Source organism: Pangasianodon hypophthalmus, chromosome 22 (assembly GCF_027358585.1).
Source record: "Pangasianodon hypophthalmus isolate fPanHyp1 chromosome 22, fPanHyp1.pri, whole genome shotgun sequence".
In the NCBI taxonomy this organism is placed as follows: domain Eukaryota; kingdom Metazoa; phylum Chordata; class Actinopteri; order Siluriformes; family Pangasiidae; genus Pangasianodon; species Pangasianodon hypophthalmus.
The window spans coordinates 18,720,562-18,744,190 of record NC_069731.1 but is presented as its reverse complement, the minus strand read 5'-3'; the positions used below and the strand labels follow the sequence as shown (position 1 = coordinate 18,744,190).

The 23,629-nt window shown below is 37.6% G+C and overlaps 3 protein-coding genes across 7 annotated transcripts; 2 read left to right on the top strand and 1 right to left on the bottom strand.

The window, feature by feature from the left end:
* Positions 1-358: 358 nt before the first annotated feature.
* Positions 359-7,836, top strand: ppp1r42 (protein phosphatase 1, regulatory subunit 42). 2 transcript variants are annotated; one of them, XM_034298212.2, is made up of 9 exons: positions 359-477; positions 1,296-1,452; positions 1,557-1,723; positions 1,898-2,036; positions 2,497-2,613; positions 4,087-4,204; positions 4,442-4,573; positions 4,899-5,037; positions 6,570-7,836. In XM_034298212.2, the coding sequence occupies exons 2-9, from the start codon at positions 1,321-1,323 to the stop codon at positions 6,586-6,588; spliced, it is 963 nt and encodes a 320-aa protein (XP_034154103.1). In that variant the 5' UTR covers positions 359-477; positions 1,296-1,320; the 3' UTR covers positions 6,589-7,836. The 2 variants fall into 2 exon arrangements, with proteins under 2 accessions (XP_034154103.1, XP_026793973.2); XM_026938172.3 differs by having other exon boundaries at positions 6,563-7,836.
* A 707-nt stretch (positions 7,837-8,543) lies between these two features.
* LOC113541286 (transcription factor 24) lies at positions 8,544-16,287 on the top strand. Of its 4 annotated transcripts, none has more exons than XM_053228010.1 (9): positions 8,544-8,818; positions 9,557-9,976; positions 10,298-12,282; positions 13,760-13,795; positions 14,032-14,081; positions 15,030-15,091; positions 15,290-15,336; positions 15,684-15,720; positions 16,019-16,287. In XM_053228010.1, the coding sequence occupies exons 2-3, from the start codon at positions 9,602-9,604 to the stop codon at positions 10,406-10,408; spliced, it is 486 nt and encodes a 161-aa protein (XP_053083985.1). In that variant the 5' UTR covers positions 8,544-8,818; positions 9,557-9,601; the 3' UTR covers positions 10,409-12,282; positions 13,760-13,795; positions 14,032-14,081; positions 15,030-15,091; positions 15,290-15,336; positions 15,684-15,720; positions 16,019-16,287. The 4 variants fall into 4 exon arrangements, with proteins under 4 accessions (XP_053083985.1, XP_053083982.1, XP_053083984.1 ...); XM_053228007.1 differs by having other exon boundaries at positions 15,684-15,779; XM_053228009.1 differs by having other exon boundaries at positions 15,239-15,336; positions 15,684-15,779.
* On the bottom strand, positions 15,776-22,944 carry mcmdc2 (minichromosome maintenance domain containing 2). The gene is given in 15 exon segments (XM_034298211.2): positions 15,776-16,050; positions 16,052-16,167; positions 16,547-16,656; positions 17,267-17,391; positions 17,513-17,692; positions 18,445-18,611; positions 18,756-18,961; positions 19,219-19,456; positions 19,549-19,677; positions 20,300-20,401; positions 21,080-21,202; positions 21,286-21,481; positions 21,563-21,622; positions 21,740-21,861; positions 22,814-22,944. Coding segments are annotated over 15 exon segments (2,022 nt in total). The 5' UTR covers positions 22,911-22,944; the 3' UTR covers positions 15,776-15,999.
* Positions 22,945-23,629: the final 685 nt, after the last annotated feature.

The following is a 23,629-nucleotide window of genomic DNA, read 5'->3' as shown; positions in this document are numbered from 1 at the left end:
TAAATGGCATGTGGGGGGATCAGATGAAAATGAATCATGTGAAATTAAATGAATCGAGTGAAAAATAAAATGAATCATGTGGAGGAAAATCCCATGTGAATAAGTGAATCATTTGAAAATAAATGAATCGTTTGGAAAAGAAAATACATTTGAAAATAAATGAATCGTGTAGGGGAAAAAATCACATGTGAAATAGAATCATGTGAAAATAAATGAATCATGTGAAAAATTAATTATAATGATCATATTATACAATTATGCGTGAATATTTTTAATATGTATTAATCGTGTGCAGTGTGAATGAGATTCTGCTGAAGCCTCGCTTGGTGTTGCGTATCCATGGCAACAGCAGCTCTCACTTCCGTAAACAACGCGGTTCGCTCTGGGTGAAAATGAGCTAACTCCTAAAGGATTTGTGTTGTTATTATTAAGGGCTGTAAACGTTCTGCTTATACAAACGGCGAATTAAAGATCGAGGTAATCCTCTTTTAGCTCTTGTAGATAGATAACCTGGCAGTTTCATCTCTTTTTATTTCTAAATCGTAATATTTTTGCGTTAGGGATAGACTAATGTTAGCTAAGTTAGCTAAATTCTCTATCTCTTCCCTCAAGGGTTTCATCAGTGAGTCCCATGAGGAACCATTTCTACTGATTTCACAGGGCATCTCTTTATAACCTCATACTCTAAGATCAAGTGTAGCAGAGACATGCTGTCACCCTGTGATGGATATATTATCCACCTCTTTCTCTGCCTTGACAAATCACATTCTACAGACAGAGCAGCTCTTGACCCTTTGCTGAAGAGTCACTTTGGAAGTTTGTGCAAAGAATTTTGGTCTTTTTTTTTTTTTTTTACAGCTTTTCTCACCTACACACAGTGAAAAAGACACAGCAGGCAGATGCCTCAGGGTCACAGAGATAAATAATGCAAACCTCAAGGGAATTGAGCTAGTTTTTCTTTATATAGTGTATAGAGCTGCCTTCTGTATAATGTTAGGTCAGGTCACATTTAGAGCAAGTGTTTAATTCACCTTTGGCCTTTCAGCTGCTTTTTAGCCTGACAGTGATCCCAGGGTCAACATACGATGATGTTGATTATATAAGTATAATAGTAATTGTGTAATAAGTAATGTTACTACATAAATTAATGATTGTGTTGTTTTTTTTTTAAATAATGAACCAAATAATATAATAACCAATGTTTATTCTAACCACAAGTAAAATATATTTTTAGATTTCAGTCTTCTCTTAATCCACATTTTGCTCATTATCTCATAACCACCTTATTTTTTCAGAAACCCACTAAAACTCCCAGCTGCCATGGTTCGCTTGACTGTAGATCTGATTGCCAGATCTAACAATCGCCTTAAAACCAAAAGAAATTTCTCCATCCAACATTTTCTCAAGAAATTAACACATCTCAACTTTTCAAACAGGAACATCGATGATATCGTAAGTTACTACGTGTTCTCTAAATAATTCAGTTTGTTCTGATTTCACGAATGAGGCGTTTTTTTTTTTTTTCATTTAATTTTCTGTCTCATGCCTTCTCACAGGATGACCTTTCCATGTGCAGAAACCTCACAGTTCTCTACTTGTATGATAATCAAATTACACACATCTGCAACCTGAATTTTGCTTCCAATCTCACGCACTTGTACATGCAGAACAACAAAATCACTCACATAGAGAACTTGTCATGTTTGCAGAAGCTCTCCAAATTGTAAGTGTATTGCCTAAACCTTCTATATTATACAGTGAGGAGAAACGTTAAATATAAATCTTTTTGAGTAAATTTGTGATAAATCATACACTGTGCATTCATACTAAAATGCACGGAGAGTCTGTGTAGCGTTATTTCCAGTTAACCAATGATCAGCTGTTTATTTTTTGTCAGGTTTCTGGGGGGCAACAGCATTACGCTGGTCGAGGGTTTGGAGCAATTGAGAGAGCTGAAGGAGCTGCACATCGAAGGCCAGAGACTCCCACCAGGAGAGAAGCTGCTCTTTGACCCTCGTACTGTCCACAGCCTGTCGGTGAGAAGCTCAAGGCTGAACGCTGCCCACACACTGGAGACCTGGACTCTCCTTCTGTGTTAAGGATACTGGGAATATGAGAACCTTTCTTTGTGTGTGTGTGTGTGTGTGTGTGTGTGTGTATACACATATATGACTTTTTTTGCAGATGGGTAAAAAGCAAAACCGAAGCCAACACACGGGCCAGATTCGTATTAAAGCCGTTTTTGTGTAATGATAGTAAAAGAGTTCTCTGTGGCCACTCACTTTAACGGAAACTGTTTACAGCCTTGGTCTTCAGTAAACAAACTGCAAATATACCAATTTTGTTTATTTTGATAATGAACATAATTGCTGCGAGGGTAGATGCAGCAGATTTTCCTCCAGAAAGCCTCCCATGTAGTAGTACTTCACTTATTCTTTACTTGAGAAGCTATTTTCAAGTTTAATATCATTCATTCTAACTTCATGTTCTTTGCAGGAGTCGTTATGTGTTTTGAATATTAACAACAACAACATTGATGAGATACAGGATCTGGCTGTTCTTAACAAACTGACACATTTATATGCTGCAGACAACCAGCTAGAGGACATACAGGTAACACTGCGTTTCATTTTTTATTTTTTTTCATATTTCATGCTTATTTCTAAACTGACAGAACAGAATGCACTCATTTAATAAAAAATCTTGCATTACATGCCAAAGACTCAATAAGACTCTATTTATTACACTTTTTTATTGTTTATTTGATAGTAATATGCACTATTGCGTGTGAAATGATACTAAATGGGGTACTAAAAACTAATCCTGCAAATCCTCTCAGCAGTTCCCAGTCTACAGACTTACACAGGGTACAAATTATTCAACAAATCAGTGAGCTAGGTCTCCAGGGACCACCTTTGCTGACAACTTAAACAAGCGCAAGTTTTCCTCCTTCCTCACTAGACTTATTTTATTCCACATCACACATTTGACACTCTAACTCTAGGTTTGTATGAGAGAAAACTTTGTAAATTTAGTTTCCTCTTGTAAGAGGCCCTAGTAAGGATGAAATGTAACCTAATTTTTTTTTTAGAGGAGCCATTTTTGAGACCATTTGGTGTATACAGGCTGATAGAAATGTGGAATGAAAGCAAAAAACCTTGTAGTATAGCTGTGCAGTAACTTCAGGCCAGGCCTCGGAGGCAGCACTTGAGATAATTGTGATACACGTGTCAAAGGAAGCTTTCATGTTTAGCAGATATCTCCTTTAATTTATACAACCCTTTGGCCAGTATTGATTCAGAATAGACAGGGCCCAAAGGATCGATTCCTGCTTTGCACAGTTCAGTGGGAATTCAGAGGAAACATTATGGATTTTTAAAAGAGATTATGACAAGCAGTCAGCCGAGTGACAAATGGGAATCTGCAGAGGCTGTTAGTGGCGCGTGGCCAGACGGGTGCGGATGGGGAATCGAAGTGCTGGTCAAATACAGGTTCATAACTGGCCATCATTAGTACAGTGTGGATCTGGAAGAAGACCCGAGTCAGGGGTGCATTCAGCACTCATATGGCATGGGAGAGCAATTTGGTGCTGGGCAGTTCCCAGCCAAGCCCTCTGAGTGACGGCCCTGACACGATCATTTATCAAAGCCAGAGAGCGCGCCGCTCGCTGGGGTCCCGCTAGACTTGATTGCATGCGGACTGAAAAGTGGAAGCACTTTGGTTGAGACAGGAAGGCAAGGAACAATCAGAGTGTGTCCAGAGAGTATTCATATTTCCACGTTGGATTAATGTGTCTTTAGATAAACATACTCCGTGGGCAACGTGCTTGAGGGCTACTGCCCCAGGGAACTTGTTAGTCCGAGTGACAGTATTTATTAAAGCAAGTCGGTGTCTTGTTTACACCTTTATTTTCATAATTAACTAAAGCTGCTAACTAAAGGTTTTTTGAACATGCTGATTTTGGGAATCAGATTTTATTTCGCAGATTTGTTGCTTTCTCCACCTGAATTAAATCTTACCTGGAGTTTAACATTTTGCTAAATTGGAGACGATAAAAAAAACATAAACTTAGTGTTCTCCTTTCAGGAATTGGAGACGGTGTTTAGCCAGTGGCCTCAACTGCATCGAATGGATTTGCGTGGAAATCCTGTCTGTCATAAACCCAAATACAGAGACAGACTAATAACTGTTTGCAAAATGCTGGGTAAGAGCATAGAACCTCAAAATCACTATTTGTTTATGCACTGATGGAGTATGTAGTTTGTGTTATTTATTTTTTTATTGTCTAAACATTTAACAGTATTGTATTGTTCTGAAAGCATTTCAGACTTCAGAGTTCTCTTAACCTGACTTTTGTTGTTGCCTGTATGTGATATCTAAAGATCATCCATGTGTCTTTTTATAACAATACTCATAGACTATATTTATTTCTAATATATAGAGGAACTTGATGGGAAGGAGATATCTGAGTTGTCTAGGCAGTTCTTAATCAACTGGAAAGCCTCAAAAGATGCCAAGAAGAAAATAACAGATGGTAGAGACATGACAGGACAAATCACATATCCCTTTTCTGGTATGAACATTAGTATTCTTTAATCATTTATGACTGATTTCTGTGGTTTCATAATAACAAAAACTACTTTTTAAAATCAGAATGCAGATATGTAGTGGCTGCCACAATACATTTAATTAGTCTGTAGCATTTGAAATATTTGGGCGAAATACCGTATATGTGCTTTCTGTTCTATTCTCAAACATTTTTCTGATTAGTATTAAACATATGCGGTACGATCGGTGTTCTTACATGTCATCAGCATGTAACTAAACACACTCAAGTCCCTCTGTGTCGTGTGTATTGGGATCAGGACAAGATGTGACTCACTCTGTTTTCATTCCAGCTGACTTTCACTTGGGCCCCCAACATCCCTTTGCCTATAACTCTGCTGGCTTTCTGGGGAAGAGGAAGCCGCTCTGGTTTGGGAGACCCACCATGAAAATGAGGTCAGGCGCAGTGCGGACAGACTGCGGAGACATAAGGTATGAACAGCATCAGCAATACCTCTTACTTCCTAACGAAACATCATTTCTACATTTCTACCTATATATATATATATATATATATATATATATATATATATATATATATATATATATTTATATACACTTATAACATCTTATATACTCTGTTTATATTTTTCAGACAAATTTTGAGGTGTACTTAAAAAATGTGTATAAACAATATCAATGTAAACATGCTCCATTTAGCAGCCTGCTTCCTTCCTCTCTCCTAGGTTGATAAATGACCTGCTATTTGTCAAATTACATTTCATATTTTTAACACTCCATGCAAATAAACAACTTTCTCTTCTGCAGCTAGCCTTAGGATATCGATTGCTTCACTTCTTTGCAGTATGTAAGGTCATGAGCTACAGTTTAACTTTGGAAAAACTACCCGCTCCCCTGAGAGCATAGCCACTTAAGCATTACTCCCAGAGGTGCACCAGAGTGCTGATTTGGACCAGCTTGCCCAAAATTTAAGGTTTAGGACCACTTCAGCCCATGTGCTGTCCTCCAGTGATTTAGTGACTGCATTCCCATTATGGGCGAAGCACAGGAGTATCACACCCTTGCTACGTGTCCAATACTTTGATAAGTTGCACTGACAAGCTTGCTTCATAGAAATCAGTTAAGGGACGTGATCGACTTCCCCATGCCTGACCAGCAGGTGTGATAGATATATTAAAATGGAATATCTATCACTCCAGTGCCAAATAGAATAATAGAACAAAAATTCATTATAAAACACATTCAAACCCAAAAGAAATGTAATCATTACACTGTTTTAACACAGACATTTTTATAAATTCTTTCATAAATCTTTTCAGGGATGCTTAATTTACTTTACTGCATATAGACATAAATTGTATTCCTTAGTCAGTGCAACAATGGATGTATTTTGTGGACAGTAACTAACGCTGAATATGTCCATAATTTAATTTATTTAATAAATAATCATTGTTCAATTTACACTCTCAGAAATAAAGGTAATAAACTAAACTTTTTCTTGTTTGGGTGAGGTACACCTTTTGAATTTATCTTTATATGGTTTTACCTTTTAGTACATACCTTTTACTATGTATCTTTATATGGTTATAAATAATTAAATAATTTACAGTACAAATTGGACTTTAAGGACCACTGATGACCCTTTAAAGATTTATTCTAAAAGAAACATAAGGTAAAATGATGGTGCCACCCCAGTGACGAGGAAAAGTATCTTTGTTTTTGAGACGGTATAAAATTATGGATCGTATAAACTTATGGATCGTATAGAAACTGTAATGTAGCCTTTAATGTATTGAATTGAATGTTAAGTTAAAAGTTAAATTTAATATTATGTCCTGTGAATAAGTACTCATACTGTATATTTAACCAAATAATTTTATTGACTTTATTTTTTTGTTTATCAGATATTTCTCTGTGTTCATATTATAGACAGTGATTTTATTTTAAATTGTAAAACCTACGTATAAATGACTGTCATTTTTGTTCTTCACATGAGTATGAAGAATCATGAAGACCCCCTGAGCGCAGGACTAATTACAGATATTCAAGAGACGAAAGTTCAGAGTCACATGCCTCTCTGAGCATCCTCGAGAAGAAACTTTGGGGACCTCTTAGACGTTTCCCATGGCCTGCACCCTGCACAGAGACAGTTCATCACGAGTGCATGTGGAATGGATCTGAGCGCTCACAAAAAGATCAAGTCCACAGTAATTGTCTGTCATAACGTCAGAATGCCACTTTCAGAGCTGTAGCACACTGACAGCAAGCACTCCGAGTCACATTTCGTTCTGTGCACTCACACACTGCCTCTGTCTTCGATCAGTTTATTGACAGCTATTTGATCAAACGATGCCTGTAAGAATTTGTTTTTATCACATTCCAGTGAGCTTTATCTTAAAGCCTCATTAGATTTTATTTTAATAAGTTTACTATTTGTTGAACATCAGGTCTTCCTGTTATTTACAGTATGAGACAGTGTTTGCATTAAAATATATCCTTAACCTTAGGTCTTTTCTCTGTGCTTTGTGTCTTTAAGTGAAACTTGACATATGTACGCTTCTACGTTCAAACTGACAGCCATTTTAGAGTTTTCCTAATATTTCATAATATTCAAAAATTAGTTCTTATATAATTTGTTTTACATTATTATTGGCATCAAGATTATTTTGCAACCTTGTAAAATTTGCAAAACACATTGCTGCTGTGTAACTGTGTACAAAATCCTAAGTGATAACTCTCAGGCCTAATTTTATTTGTAATGTGCAACACATTAAACAGAATTATTAGTGAAATAGTGAAATATGTCAAATATGTGAATCAAACAATTTTGCCTTTTTTTTAAAATGACTTCTAATTTTCCTTTTTATGTGGAGCCATTTTATCACTCAAATAATGCTACTAAAGATATTCACTGTAGAATAATGAAGACTATATGTCGATCAGATGCCTTTCATTTGGTCACTGTACCCTGCAATAAACCCCATGCTGTAATTGGCCAGTCTATTGAAGAGGTTTTGTTTTTTTCTAACCACACCGCGGTTTACTGTGTAAGACATAGAGTAATTAGGCAGAGGAGCTTACTTAACCTCATTTGCAGTGCTTCATAATTAGTGGCCTGGAGCAAAACTGTTACTTCATCCTTACAAAAACATTGTGTATTAAGAACAGTCTGAGATATACAAGTTATGAATAATTCCATTCATTAATTCCCCGACATCTCCGTGTGTGGACTCTGGAAATCAGGGTGATTAATTTGGGAGTCTCACAAGAATTTCCTCATACTTGCCTGTTGATTGCAGTGTTTAGAGTTTATTTATTGGCTGTGAATCAAAGTGCTGAGTGCTGGTTAGAAAATCAGCCTAAAATCCTACACTGTCCAACTGTCGGAGCCAGTGACCACCAGCAGTACGCAGGTAATATCGTAATATTCTACCCCTCCCATAATCACCCAACCAAAAAAACCCAAATATTTACATAAAATGGAAAGATTACGACAATACTGGAAATGCCTTAGAGAGGCTATAAGCCGTACAGTCTCAGAAATAAAGTTATCAAACTGTACAACCAAGGGTACACGTTTTGGGCTTTGTGTCTTTTAAAGTGTATGTAGTGTACCTCTCGTTGGGTTCTGGGTCCTTAAGGTCGAGTTTTAAAGGTTTCCAGGTAAAATATACATACTGAAGTTACAAAACAAGCGAGAACGAAAAGCACAGTTAGGAACCCTTATTTCTGAGTGTCCCATGACATCAGTTTGTTATTTTGGGGTTATTTGTAACGTTTCCCTTTTAATTATAGTCTTTTAGTCGTGGCTCGCACAGAAGTAGATGCGTGTGGCCGAAAAATGCTGCCTCTGGCGTTGGAGGTTGGTCTCCTCTTCTCTACACCGAAAGGATTAAGGAAAAGGGGGAAAGAGAGAGAGAGAGAGAGAGAAGGGGAGCCTCATGCGCCGCCCGGGCGTTTTAAAGCCTTGTGATTAATTGCACCGAAGTGAAGGACTTGTCAGCTCGTTGTTTTCCCAATAAATTAGAGGCTCCTGAGACCTGACGCGCTCAGGTGAGGGCTTGGCACAGACACGGCGACATAAAAACGCACCTTCTTCACTAACCGCGCCCGGTGTACAGGCCACTGATATTTTTTGCAACTGGAACGGAACTATACATCTCTGCTGGCGCAGCGTGTGAGAGAACTCCAACTTCCCTGCCTTCATGTGTACTTTTTCAAGAACGCATTTTTGCTGAAAATAAGCGTTAAGGTATGTTTGTGTGATTATCCACTCCTATGTCCTCATTTTAAAACATGGAGAGCTTTTTAAGTTTTTAATTTCAGCCATTTTAATTCAACTTTACAGTCCTTTCTCTGGTGATGGCCGAATTATCTGAAGTTTGACATTGTAAAGTTAATTGCTTTATAGGTCTAATATGCGTCAGAAATGTCGTTAATTAATTTAAATTAATTTTCTAAATTAAATTTATTATTGCGCAGAACTTCTTGTGTGGAAAATGTTGATGAATTTATGTTTTGAGGATTGACACGGTAAATGATGGCAGTGTTTTATTTTGCGTGACCTTATGCTTGTATATATAGTCGTTATTTAACTGCAATCCATCGAGCCGTTATCTCTTTTTGTGACAAATATTGTGAAATAAGTTTCTGCTTTTTTGTTTCAAGTCGTATGGGGAAACTCATGATGTTGTAGGAGGTTATTATTTTACGCATGGTGTAACGTTAATATGCCAATCATTTTGCGTGACCAGATAGTTGGATAGTCGTTAATTAACTGCAATTAATAGAATTCGTATAATAACTCTGCGCTAAATCTTATATGTGAAGCAATGAGATTTGGTCAGCTTCCGATCAAGTCAAATAGGAAAACCTTGCGTCGTACACCACAAGAATTTTCATGTATAGATCTATGTCACAGATTTAGGCCTATTGTTATCTAATGTATTGCTATTATTAGGAAAAAATTTATTATCTCTGTACTTTTTAGGTTCGGAATTGATCTCTAGTGGATGGAACTGGATGTGTGACAATTATGGATGACAGTCCCACATCCAGCCCGAGCTCTAGCCCGAGTCCCGACGCGCTGCCTGCAGACCGGAGGCGCGGGCGCGTGCTTTCTGCAGGCGGTGGTCTCGGGACCAGGGGGCGACCGGCAGCAGCCAACGCTGCGCGCGAGCGGAGTCGCGTTCAGACCCTCAGACACGCGTTTCTGGAGCTCCAAAGGACCCTGCCATCGGTACCTCCCGACACCAAACTGTCCAAACTCGACGTGCTCATATTAGCCACAACATACATTGCACATCTGACCAAAACCCTGCAGGAAGAGGGCATGGAAGAAGGAGACGGCGCAAAACGGAGCGAGCCGTTAAATTCACTCAAAGGCGGCGGTTACCTGCATCCTGTCAAAGTGAGTAAAGTAGAATTGCATTTTGTGCATGCATGTTTTATCCTTTTTCACAGTCTACATACGACTTAGGAAAAAAAAGCTATAAAACTTTCACAAGAAATTGAAGTTTTGACTCAGTTTAATACTTAATTTTATTGTATAGCCCTTTGGCTGATACTTGGTGCTATATAAATAAAGGTGACTTGAAAAGGCAAATCAAAATTTAAAAAATCACTTAAAAGTTAGTTTTGGAAAATGCTGACATCTTAGCCTCGTTTATGCTTTTGCTTGTTATGATTCATTCTAAATTTTCTTATATATTTATGTATTATTTTTTTCCAGAAATGGCCCATGCGCTCCAGGTTGTATATCGGTGCCAGTGGCCAGTTCCTGAGTCACTCAGGCCAGAATGAAAATCAAGGAGCATCATCATCAACATCCTCCCAGACATAATCCCTTTGCACACAAGACTTTCTTTTAATTAAAATGAAGGTTTAAATGATCATTTCAGGTTGTTTGCAGAGCCAAACATGTGGACCACCTCAGTTGTAAGCGCTCAAGATGATTAACTAGCGCCTTAAATCGTCTTAATGAGTCACTCTGCAAAGGAATTAAAACTATTATTTCCTTTTTTATTTTTTTTCACCAATTTCATATTGAAATGAGTACAAATATGAAACAAACGACTGCATGGCGATTGTGTTGCTGCGTGTTTACGGCACACTTACATGTAACCTAATTATTTGACATTTGTACATAATTTGTATATAATCAACCGTGATTTTTATGTCTTACTGAATAGATGAGGGTCTCTGCTCAAAATTCTGTGTCTTTCAATTCCGTACTTGGAGGTTTTGTGTAGCTATGTCGGGATAACGAGCTGTCATGCTTGACTTGTTGGCTATGCACTTTCAGTTAAAGTATTTGCACTAAATGCATGTGTGAATAAAGTAACATTTGTCATGTGAAGAGGTCTGTCAGGATCACAACAATGGTTGGACTAAGTCTAGCAGAAACCCTGTTCTTTCCTTTCACGTACTTGGTTGTCGGTGTATTTGTGAGTTGTAAATAAAAATTAAAAAAAGACCCATAATTTAAAACTACTTGCCACTTTCAGATTATGATATTAGCGAAAATAATTGTATTGTATAATTCAAATGTTTTCAGTTTGAAAACAAGGCCTGGATGATGTCATGATTACACAACTTCTGCTTGGAAATTCGTTGAAACAAGAAACGCATTCACATTGTCTACTAGTGTGTTTTTGTCTTAGTAATTTATATAGTTCATTAAATAAAATAAAATACAGCATGAATTCACTTGTCTGCTGACTGACTCACCAAAGACAGAAAGATAGATGGGCATTTAATACTCACATGTTACTAAACTATATATTATTTCTTAAGTCCACAAGGTAGAGGTCAGTAAATGTCGATTTTGAAATGAAAGTGACTAACAGAATCTACTTAAACCTCATTAAATAAGGAAAACTAAACAGACTTTCTTGTTTAAATAATCTTTAGGTGGTACTTATGCTTGGTAGGAATAAAAAACACTTTTAGTATTTGTAAGATGTCACTATAACATGGGTGTTTTCAGTCGTCACTACATCAGTCAATTTTCCTGCCAGGTATTGATGCTAATTCATCTATGAGCTTTGAGTGTTTATTTTTCACCACATCAGTATTTTTTTATGGACTATATGTAGACTTGCGTGATCTGCTTAAAAATGTGAGGTGAATTTAGGCATACTGAAACACTTTTTTCCACCTTACCTGAGTTTAAAACAAAATACCCCAACATATATTTCTGAAATCCTCAAGATGCTGACTATCTACATGTGAAGGAAAAATGTTTAAACAAGCAAGAATAAAGCAGCATGGCAAGTTTTTTTTTTTTGAAAACTGACTGAAAACCATTTTTAATCCTGTTTTTTTTTTTTTTTTGGAAATTTGGGATAGCATATCTGGGAATTTGGGACGCATATTTTCATTTATTTAGGCCTTCACGTTCATGTGTTATTTTAATTTTTTTTTTCCTATAGCTACACTTAAACTAGTTCATAGCACGGGCATCTTGAGATTAAAAATAAAAAGTAATATTATTCTAAGTCAGAATCCTTTTGTCACCGCACTTTACAACACTGCGCTCAGCACGGTCTAGTGCGCATGTGCAGTTTGGCAAAGGGAAGTCTGGGCTGAAATAATAAAACGCGCATGCGCAACATCTCTCTCTTTGCAGCATGGATCCTACAACGGAGGGTATTTTCAAGGGCCGCGGAGTCGCCAGAGCAGTATGCATTACCATGCTGAATTACACCTATCCAGGTAAAATATGATAGAATTAGTTGCTGTAAGATTATTTAAAGACGTCGCGGTAAAATAAGTGCATGCGGTTTCCAGTATTTGTAGCACTGTTGATCCTGGCCTAGTTTCCGAACAGGAAAATTCCTAGGAATTCATACCGTTACTTTTATTATGTAGATTCCTAAATAATTTTAATGTTATGTTCAAAGTTACTCACATTTCTTTAACTTGGGTATAAGGTCCCCGCGTTAATGGAAAAATAGGCTAAGGCGGATAAACTGCTAGGTCTTTAGGCCACTCTGTGTCGAGATCTGACCACGTGGTGATCTTTTTTTCCTTACAGTCTCAAAAGGTTCAAGGCTTTAGGTCTTACAAAATAATAAGCGCCTAGGGAGAGGATTTCGATGATGTTAAAAGTTTAAATGCAGTTATTGGTATGAATAAAACTGGTATTGAAAAAGTAGATTTCTAAACTGAGCTCATGGTTGAAACCCATGCTTTCATTGTTTGCATTTCTCATTTATATATAATATTATTGCTGTTATGTGAATTATAACTAAACAAGCTCTACTGTTATTTCAAAAGTAAGGTTTAAAATTGAACTCATGGTTAAAACATGCTGTATGTGAATAATGGGTTAAAAAAAATGTTTATTACTAGACTATGATTAAGTGTGTAGTACACTCTTGCTGTAGTTTCAAGTTAAATTCCTCCCAGACTTTGAGTCGGATGCGTATTAAGTTTGAGAGGATGTAATTCATCCAAGTTGCACTCGTGCAGATTTCATTTGGATTGAAATGACCAGCATCCCCATAACATTAGTGTGTATTTGAACAGCACAAGGCTATGAACTGTTATTTCTAAGTTTTATCAAGTTATTGTGTGATCGTGACACAGTGTGTTCAACAGGCATCTTACTTACAATTTACAGCAGTTATAAATCATGTTGGCAGTTGTGTCCCACTTGGGATGATAAATTGCCCCTTTGCTCTTTGCATTGCTGTTGGTAGGACTGTCCGCTGGCTGTGACCAGGTTTATTGTCCCTTGTGAGGCCACATTGGCTAGGGAATGGTCTTCACATGACCTATGTTGGGAAAGTCTGAATTGTTAGTCCTCTCTGAGGGGCTACGGTCTTGGTAAAGGTCCTGACCTTGAGTTATACTAGCTGTGGTAAGACCTTTGTGTTCGTGTGAGATGTTGTGCTCTCAAGCTGTGTTACACGTGCCCTTTAACCTTTGGTTCATCAGTCAAGTTTTGGAGTGGAATTGAGTTCACTTATTGATTGTTCCCTCAGTGCTGCTTATCTGAAGCAGTGTAAAGTCAATAGTTGTGACATAAAAGAGCTAATTAGGGAGTGGTTATTTGAGGTGTAAGTGTGGGTGGTGGTGGCCTTAACCAAACCCCAATTGGACAGTACAATTCAACTGTAAGTTTTTTTCGGGGGTGGAGGGACAGACACTACATTTTAAACAATTTGTGTTTTTCTCTGTTCAGCAGGAAACCCAGATGATGACGTGATATCGAGACTTCAAGGTAATTCAACAGCGTTCCATATAATATACTTGATGCACTGAAAAACAAAAAACACAGATTGTGAAGTATTCTAGATGTTGAGCTGTGATGATTTTCACATTTTTGCCGTTTACCCCATCTGACCAGTTTGGGTTGTTGATGTTGTGACTATCTGAGCATTCAATATCAATCATTTACTCCCAAGAATATTACATGGGTCATGAATGATATGAGATTAAGATGTGTTTTCTCCTCAGAAATGAACTACTGGAAAGAAGTAACCTGAGCATGGATGTCTCAAGACAAGGTGTGTCAGTATTATTTTTAAAACTAATATTTAAAATTGTGCTGGTGAGCTGCTGCATATGATGATTTTCACATTTTCGCCGTTTACCCATCAGACCAGAATGGGTTGTTGATAATGTGACTCTCTGAAAAGCCAGTTTGTTGTCGTATACAACTGATCAGGCTACGACAGTGCTCTTGCTTTTGACGACAGTGAAGTGTAATGTAAACAGTGGGGGCAGTATGATGACTTTTCTGCTTTGCTTTGTGTCAGTTTCTGTCATCGGTAAGATGAAAGCAATATCCTCTACATCAGGGTCCTTCAGTCTTATCTGCAAAGGGCTGGTGTGGCTGCACACTTTTATTCTAGCCAAATTGGAGTTAGACTTGATAGTTGATTGGAGACCAAGATGAACTGATTAAACAAGTGAAATCAGGTGTAGCTCCTGCTTTGCTGGAATGAAAGCTTGTGGCTCTTTGTGGATAAGATTGAAGACTCCTGCTCTAAAATGTTACATGATTGGTTTAATGGCCTGTTACACCATCTGTGTTGGCAGCACAGTGGCTTTTCTGATGTTTTAAGATGCACATTATCTCCTTAACTCCTCACATCTTGACCGTTTACCTTGTTGTGCAAAATCAGAGGATGTACTCAAAGAAGGTGTTTTAGTGCTTGTGAGGTGTGGGTTCTTTTCTTTTTTTTTTCCCTCCTCTTCTGACCTGCCCCTAGTGGACAGAGCTTTTAATTCTCCAGATATAGGAAGGTGAATGTGTACACCGGTGAATACATGAGTAATGCCGTTTGTGTAGTGCCAAAAATAATCACTGCCTAAGAGTGCTGTTAAACTTGTGTGATAGATATTTACCATAGTGAATTCAAGATCATAGATCTGTTCTCCTACTCTGATCTTTTCATATTTGGTGAAGGAAAAAAAAACTCACTCTATTTTCCTCTTTTCTTGTCCTGCAGTAATAGGTTGAGAGTGACAAGCACTTATTTGAATTGGCTGCAGTTTGTGCTGCATCATCAAGGTGAGGAGAAACATTTTCTCATGGACACAATGTGGATATGTACTAACTATGATGATTTTCACATTTTCGCCGTTTACCCATCTGACCAGTTTGGTGTGTTGATGCTGTGATTATCTGAGAGTTTTATAGTAAGATCCTTCATTACAGAGTATCTTATGTGGGCAGTTGGTGCAATTGAGATGTTTCTTCTCTCTTCAGAAATGAACACAGATATTACAAACTGAACATGGATGTCTCAGGACATGGTAAGACATGTTTTCCTCAAAATTGTGCCTGAGATGCTGCATTTATGATGATTTTCACATTTTCGCCGTTTACCCATCAGACCAGATTGGGTTGTTGATAATGTGACTATCTGAAAAGCAATCTTGGGTCATGTACATTAACTGATTGTGGGTTAGGCAAGCTGTTAAACTAAGATTTTTGTTGTTGTTCCATATTAAAGCCAGAGCATCAATAGTACACGTGTGATGTTTGACCACTCATGTAATAATTACATTATTACATCTGGGAGAGTGCATTGTTTAGACTATTTGTTGTTTTGTTAACAAAATCATTGACCTGTTGGCTTTTTTCCATCATTTTTCCCCAGTGAATTTACAGAGAGAAAGACATCTGTGACCTTGGAGGTACAAGTTACTGATTACTTGTTTGGACAAGATAGGAAAGAAAATTGAAAATACATATGGTAAGATTAAAATCCATACATAAAAAGATGTGAAAGATTTATATAAAGACAAAGTTAGCAAATAAATACTGCCTTAACCGTAGAATAGCTGAACCTTATTGCATCTAAATTCATGTTTTTGCCATTTGAGTGTTTACATGTTAATTTAATTTTTATGCCTTAGTATTAGAAGTGTAATTTTTAAAGATGATGCAGAGATACCTCAGAGATTAAATGTGCCTTATTCTTCCATGATGTAGGTAGCAGCTCCTGGTGCATAGTTGAATACAAACTTGCAGGATCTGCTGGTGGAACTCTTCCAAGGTCAGGTCTCGTCTGTGCAGGGACTCCAGGTCACGCAGATCACAGGGAAACACCGCATCAGGGGGAATAACAAGCGCTGAGGCCCCTGCATTCCCAAGACAGACTCTCAAGAACATGCTGTAATAAGAGTTTGATCTTGACCCTTAAAATATAGTGAACTAATAAATGTGATAAAAGGTGAATGTTGAAACCTTCATCTAAAGTTTGTCTGAGTTTGTCCTTTTTATTTCTTCCTCATTGTTGCTGCAATGTACTTTTCATGCTAATGATATATCCCTCACTGAATATGAAGCTTTATGTTGAAGGTTCTTTAAAATATAACATACAAGTCCTAAATTATTTAAACTGGTTTAAAACTAACTTGAAAGAGCATATTAATTCTGTCAGACATTGCACTATTAATCTATGTAGTTTGCGGTAGGAAATGGCTAATCTTAAAAGGTTCACTTTTTTAAAGATCTCACCATGTCTTAGGGTAATTGAGTTCTCACACAGCAACACTGCAATTACTGCATCCTCTTCCAGAACAAGAGTCCTCAGGTTAAGCTTGGCATGAGCCTGTGCAAGGGCTATCCTGGCAAAACCAACAAGCAAAATACATTTTGTATTTAAGTACACTTTGTGATCCTAGTACTGGTACTGCAATAGTGGATTCTTGTGGATATATGTTTATCTAGGATGAACCAGAATGATACTGGTGAATGGGGTCAGTAATGAGCTGTGTAGAATGTAAAGCACACAATTTCTTATGCATAAAATTAATTATGTAATCATCATAAATGAATAGACCCCCCCCCCCAATAATGGTCTTTCTTCTCCTATTGGACTTGAGGTGCCCCAGAATTTGTATAGAGGCTAAATACATTCTAGGAAGAACTCATTTACCTAAAGCATACATGTTATAAGGCTACCATCTAGTGGTAAGCTACAGCATTGTGCAGTGTATTGTATACTCGACTTTACTGCAGCAATTTCTAATTCCAGTCATATGGTATTTGCCATTCATTGTTCCAACTCAGCAGCCAACCACAGATTCCTTTGTGTACTGAATTTGGAGTGCAGAAGAGGAAAACTATGTAATGCCCCAGGACTGTGCTGTAGGCTTTAGGACCATGATTTAACAGTTTGCATTCTCTTTAAGCCCTTGCTTCCTTGACACCTAGTTATTTTTAGCCCATGCTTACAGCAGTTTAATGGATGTGACAGATACTGAGGAGCGCACTCTCCGACTGGCCATGTAGTAACCATGGATCATCTTCTCAGCCTCAGCACTCATGTCTACTTTTAGACTCCGAGCATAAGCCAGGAGCTGAGGAGGAGATAACAGGGGTGATTAAAAAGTTTAGTATTCACAGAATGATGTTACCAGGCACACGGGTTAAAAGGTCAATCAATGAAACAGTACTTCACAGAAACTTTTGTGGTCCAACCTCTTTGTAGTCCTGTGTGGTAAACTGCATGCAGGCAGGGTAAATGGGCTCTCCTGGTGAAATGGCCTGCCTCAGGGTGTGTACTGTCATAGGAAGGACTGGGTGGTTACCTCCTGGCTCTCGACACTGGATCACAAGCCCAAATGTGTCTACAACTTGTGGGGGTACTGGACCGATCTCCTACATACATGTATGATATATTCTTATTAGATTTTTCAAAATCCAAATGACAGGGTATCTACAGGTATCCTAAAGTTGAAATGTAAATTTTTTTTAAAAACCTTTTCTAAAATAGCACCAGATTAAGAACAGCCTAAAGCTTAAAATATAAGACCATGTAAATTAAGATAATACATGTAATTTTTAAGAAATTTAAAAAACAATTTAATAAATAGAATATATATAAAGACCTGTAAACACCCTAGATGACTAATATTTGTTAGGCTTTTTCTGCATCTTGGAACTTCTCCAAATAACAGTATATTGTCTCTGCTTCCTGTTACTAAATGTGGATAGAGGTTGTGTCACCTAAAAACCAATGCACCATTGTTTCAGGTTTAGGTCAAAACAAAAAATCTGCAGTGTACCTCATACATGGTTTACGGTCAAAACTGATCGTTCTTATTTCCGCCATCTTGCAAATCCTAAACAAAACACTACTTTTTCACTGTTACGTTTCCCTGAATTAGCAAAGCAAAGAATTTTAGATAAAACACTTTATGGGTAAATGGATATTGGCGATTGTGTTGTTTCTAAGGTATGCCTCAGTAAAGCCAATTGATTTATTTCTGGAAAAATGCCGTATATTAATTCAGGTATATTAGTTTCTAGGTATATAACAGGTATATTAATTCAAATTCTATGGTGCATCAGTTCCAGGAAATGCTCAATAGAACCAGGAAATACTTTTCACGTGGTAGGTGTGAACCTACCACTGAGCCCAGCAGTACACTGTCTGGCCTGTTAGCTTTTTTAGAAGAAGTTAATGCATCAGCCAGGGCCCAAAAGTTGCAGTTGATGGGGAAAGAAAGAAGCTGGTCAGCATCTTCACCATATTTCTTTCCAGGGATAAACACAGAGACTGCTCTGTTATCTAATGCTGCAGGAACACAAGATAAACCATGATAAACTGTGAAAAAAAAAAGTATTTCTTACAATGGTCTCTGTTGATAATGGTTTACTACTCCTATTTACATCATCTGTGTAATAAAATACCCCTAACTTTATTTTCTTTCCATGATACCTGACTGGAGGGTGTCTATCCTGTCTTTCTTGTAGCACGTTAAGTCCCCTAGTAGGCACACACCCCCAGCAGCCAGGAGAGCAGAGCCTGCATGGATGTTGGCTGTTCCTGCTCCATGCTCATCCCTGGACAAGGAGGCGAACAGTTCTCCAGTAACCGGGTGGCGAATACCCCGTGCTGCCAGGCCCAGACTGTACGTCATTAACCTGACAATGAATGTGAACAGTTAAATAGTGGCTATGGATCTATGTGGCTTTATTTGCTTTTATGTAGCCAAATAATAATTAAGTAGCTATTAATAAAAACCTTATCAGTATAAAATAAGGAATATAGTAACTATTATATATGAGTTCTTTAGTTATCTGGGCCCGATTAATTATCAAAGGTAGGGATGTCATACTTATCCAGAGCCAACAAAATGACTATTTATGCCTTTTATCTAACAGTCTCTAAAGGAGGATACCTCTCAACATTAAGAGTATCGCCGGTGAGTGCGAGCACATCCAAATGATTGTGTGCATCTAAGTTCTCCTCTTTGGTCTGCACAAGGCTAAGAAGCAGCGCCAGTTTCAGTGTGCTGTACAGGCCAGGCGGGACTACTGGAGAGCCAAATGAGTTAGCAACAATGGCAGAGAATCTCCATGGGGAAGTGGCTGAGGCAGTATGCAGGGCCTGGAAATTGTTGCTTACACGGGACGGATCTGTAGGAAGCAGTCTAAGATCAGCTGTCCTGGCACTCTTAAAACATGGAGATGTGTTACCCTTTTTTACTAAAATGAAATGGATTACTCACATTCAGGCATGAGATTTTGAATGCTGCAAGCCTCTATGGTCCAAGTAATACTGGACCACTGGTGTACATGTGCTGGTATTCCTACTACTCGGTAGAGCTGGCCAATTTTCATAGTGTTACACAGTTCATCTAAAATTAGGATACAACACAAGGATATTGTTTAGTCGTTATGATGTTCACATGAGTGTAACATAATGGGTGTAATGTACATTTTTATTATGTATTTAATAACTGGAGTTTAAGCTGTTTCTCACAGTATGATCTAATACTTAAAAGTATGTTGTATGTACTAAGCTACAAGATTAGCACATAAAGTATACTTTAATTAAAACATACTTAAATGATGTTTAAGATGTGACCTAGCATGTTCAGTTTTACCTGATGTTAGCTCGCTAAGTTAACCAAGAGTGTTTGCTGTGCTATTTGTATTTATGAATTTAATTTACAATTCATGAACATTTACAGCTGGAGACACTTCGGCTCACCACTTCATTTGCCTGGCAAATATAGTCCATCATCCAACAGCTTTTAATATGCTATATTTACTTCTGTTTTTCAGTGCGAACAAACTAGACAGTGTTGTATACTGAAAAAAGTGTCTACTATCTCACACTGACTATTTGTTGACAAAGTTTATTTATTTAAGCATTAGACCTTAGAATCAAGTTCATTTTATTCCAATGTCCTTACTGTGAATAGAAAATAGAGTTGAATTGTACTGTGTGGTACAGTTTATCACATCTTGACCTACCTCTTAAAAATAGAGTGACAGATTGATATCTCAGGGAGGAGGGTTCATGGCCTCCTAACACACCCAGTGCTCTCTCGTGTACAAGCTCAACCAGCTGCTTATCTGAGCGTAATTAGAATGAGAGTCAATTAAAAAAGCAAACACACAGACATCATCATACATATGCACCACAATGGCTTTCTAATATGAGGTCAGTTTATTTTTCCTGACTATTGGATGTAACTATCAAAGTCTACTGCTTAATATGTTCCAGCTGTATAACATTTTAAATATTTCAGAAATGTACCAAGTACTGCCTCACAAAGTTATGCAATGAAATGTTCAGTTCCGTGTTCTCTGTAATGTCGCTTGATCTTTTGATATGTAGATAAGGGCCCTTTATATAGTTTCCTTTTTTGTAATAGCAAAATACAACATCATCTCTCATCAGTTGTCACACTGAAGGTCTTTCTGATCTCAGTTTCCAAACAATTTCTCTAGAAGAAAATAAGATCTAGCTGGTAATTATATTAGCTTGTTATATTTAAAGATGTCTTCACAGTACAGTATATTTATCACAATACTTAGTTCGACTTAGCACTTGTTAACAAAGTGCTAACAGCGGAGCCACAGTATGAAAAACCTCTTAAAAAGTTCAGAGTTATTTATGAAGAGGGAAAATGAAATGATTATCATTTTAACAGTGAGTAAAAATAAAGTTATGAAAGCGTCGACAATCCTCACAATATTCAGGAGAGTGTCATGATCTTAATAAAGCAATACCCTAGCCCTAGTTCTTACTCCCTAAAACACGAGATTTCACATCCTCTTTGAGTGGCGAGGAGCAAAGGAAGCAGATGAAGTCGCTCCGGACAGTAGCTGACTCCGTAGCTCCTGGTGCATGTACTCTAATATGGTGGAAACCTGGTGGAATAGTGACAACAGCGATAGTTGGAGAGAACAGAGGCACTACAATGGCTCATTCTCAGGAGATCTGATTCAGTTACCTCTGGAGCAAGGACATTTTTCTTCTACACAGATGAATCTGGCTCCTTGAGTGTATTTTGTCACACAAGTCATGGCAATCACAAGGCCCTCCAATGTTACAGGCCTCATCAGATAATAGCCACGAGGGAACTCGGATAAGTCCAGAAAGTAGTTGGGAAATGGTGGCATGTGTGTTGGCCGTAGAACAACATTAACCTTTGAGGAGTGAAAAAGAGACACTAAATAATACATTTTTGACTGGACAGGAAAATAAGGAATCATAATATGATGACTCACCTGGTTCTCTGTGTGTATGTGCTCAATTAGTGACAGTGTCTTTATTGAGAGAAAACAAACCTGTGAAACAGATAAATCCCTAAATTTTTATTCATTCTTCAGTTTTAATCATAGCCGGAACCCTAACTTAACAAAAATAATCACTGTAAACTTGTAATCTTACAAAATGAAACGTACAGACTGAAAGAGCGAAGTGGCTTTCAGGGGGTCGTGTAATATGCAGTCTCCGAGTCTGGCATCCAGTTCAACTATATCAGAGGGGTTCACGTCAAAACTGAAACGATACACCTGCTGGGATTCTGGAAAAAAAAATTAAAAAGGGCTTTTTTTTTGGAGCAGTACAAACAAAAATATAGTTATGAAACGGTATATGTTGTTCTGAGACTCATATATCTACTGTATTTATTCTGATGACAAAATCTCACATGATATACATTTAATTGCATCTTAAATTTCTTGGATACTCAAGTGGCAACTATCTTAATCTTAGGCAAATATCTTAACCTTAAAAAAAAGTCTTTTGACTCATTTATTATTCGTATTTATTTATTAATAATTTTCTTTGTTTTCTTTCAGGCACGCTTTAGCTTTTTATCTTCATGACCTCTGACCTACGGTGAGTTTGGTTGAGTAGTATTTGTAGCGAGTTCGCTTTAAAATGAAAGAAACTGTAATTTATTATTAATTCTTGTTAATGTAACTGATTAAGACATATGACATGATTTTTAAGCAGTTTTTATTCATGTTTTTTTACATATGCTTTTAAATCTTACACGTGGGGTTTGTTGTTGTTGTTCATTGCATCCAAGCAAGGCTTTATTTTAGTCATTTATATTTGCATAAGTTTTGATGTAGGTCTATTGCTTTTAAGCAAATATTTTTAATTAATGTATTAGCCTTTTACCAGGTTCCCTGAGTAGCACTTAATGTTTGTTGTTCAAACATTTAGGGAAAATAAATGTCAAAGTTGTTTATATGGGTCACTGTTAATACATTCACATGCATAATATGAAACAGGGAAAATAAATGGATTAATACTCACCAGCTTCCCTAAAAAGTAACTCATTTTAATGTCAGGTAAGCAAAAAAAAAAAAAAAAAAAAAGTGTTATTTATGATTGTCATCAAAGCTAGTGGTGTTTGTTAGCTTATTACATGGGCTGTTCACATAAATTAGCATGCTAGCTGTAAAGCCAGCTTAACTATGGAGGTATTTATCTGGAAATGAAATATTCACCCCTTCAAAACAGACCTTTAAGAGACTGGCAGGCTTCAACAAGTTTATTCAGGCCTCCACTTCTGTCCAAGTATGTAACTATCGACTCTTTCAGAGACAGAAGCTCCTCCATATTGTGTTCATCAGTGAAAAGCTAACGTTACCTCAGAACGAACCACGTGATTGCCTCTTTATAACGGTCGTGTCTCGCGCGCAGTTTTCCCTCCCTCGAGGTCTGACAGAATACTGGCGCACGCGCGCATAAACGGTGTTTTATTCAAATAATTATAATGCTAATATTTGCTTGCTAACCAAAGGCTAAATCCTAAAAGGACACAGACTGTACCATTTATGGTGTAAAAGCTATACCTATGTAGTGATAGTGAACTTATTTAAGGAATAGGAAGATATTTAGCATTTAGCCTTTGTCAGATATCAGATAGCTTTAAGCAAATCATTGGATCAGGTAATGTTTTTGTGGTTAGACGTAGATTCAGTTTAAATTGGTGATGTGAATATGAAAAAAAAAAAGGTTTCTGGGGGGGCACAGTGGCTTAGTGTTTAGCATGTTTGCCTTGCACCTCTGGGGTTGGGGTTTCGAATCCTGCCTCCACTCTGTATGCGTGGAGCTCGCATGTTCTCCCTGTGTTTTGGGTTTCCTCCGGGAACTCCGGTTTCCTCCCCCAGTCCAAAGACATGCATTGTAGGCTGACTGACATCTCTAAATTGTCCATGGTGTATGAATGTGTGTGTGATTGCACCCTGTGGTGGTTTGGCACCCCGTCCAGGGTGTCGCGTGCCTTGTGCCCCAAGCTCCCTGGGATAGGCTCCAGGCTTCCCGTGACCCTGTGT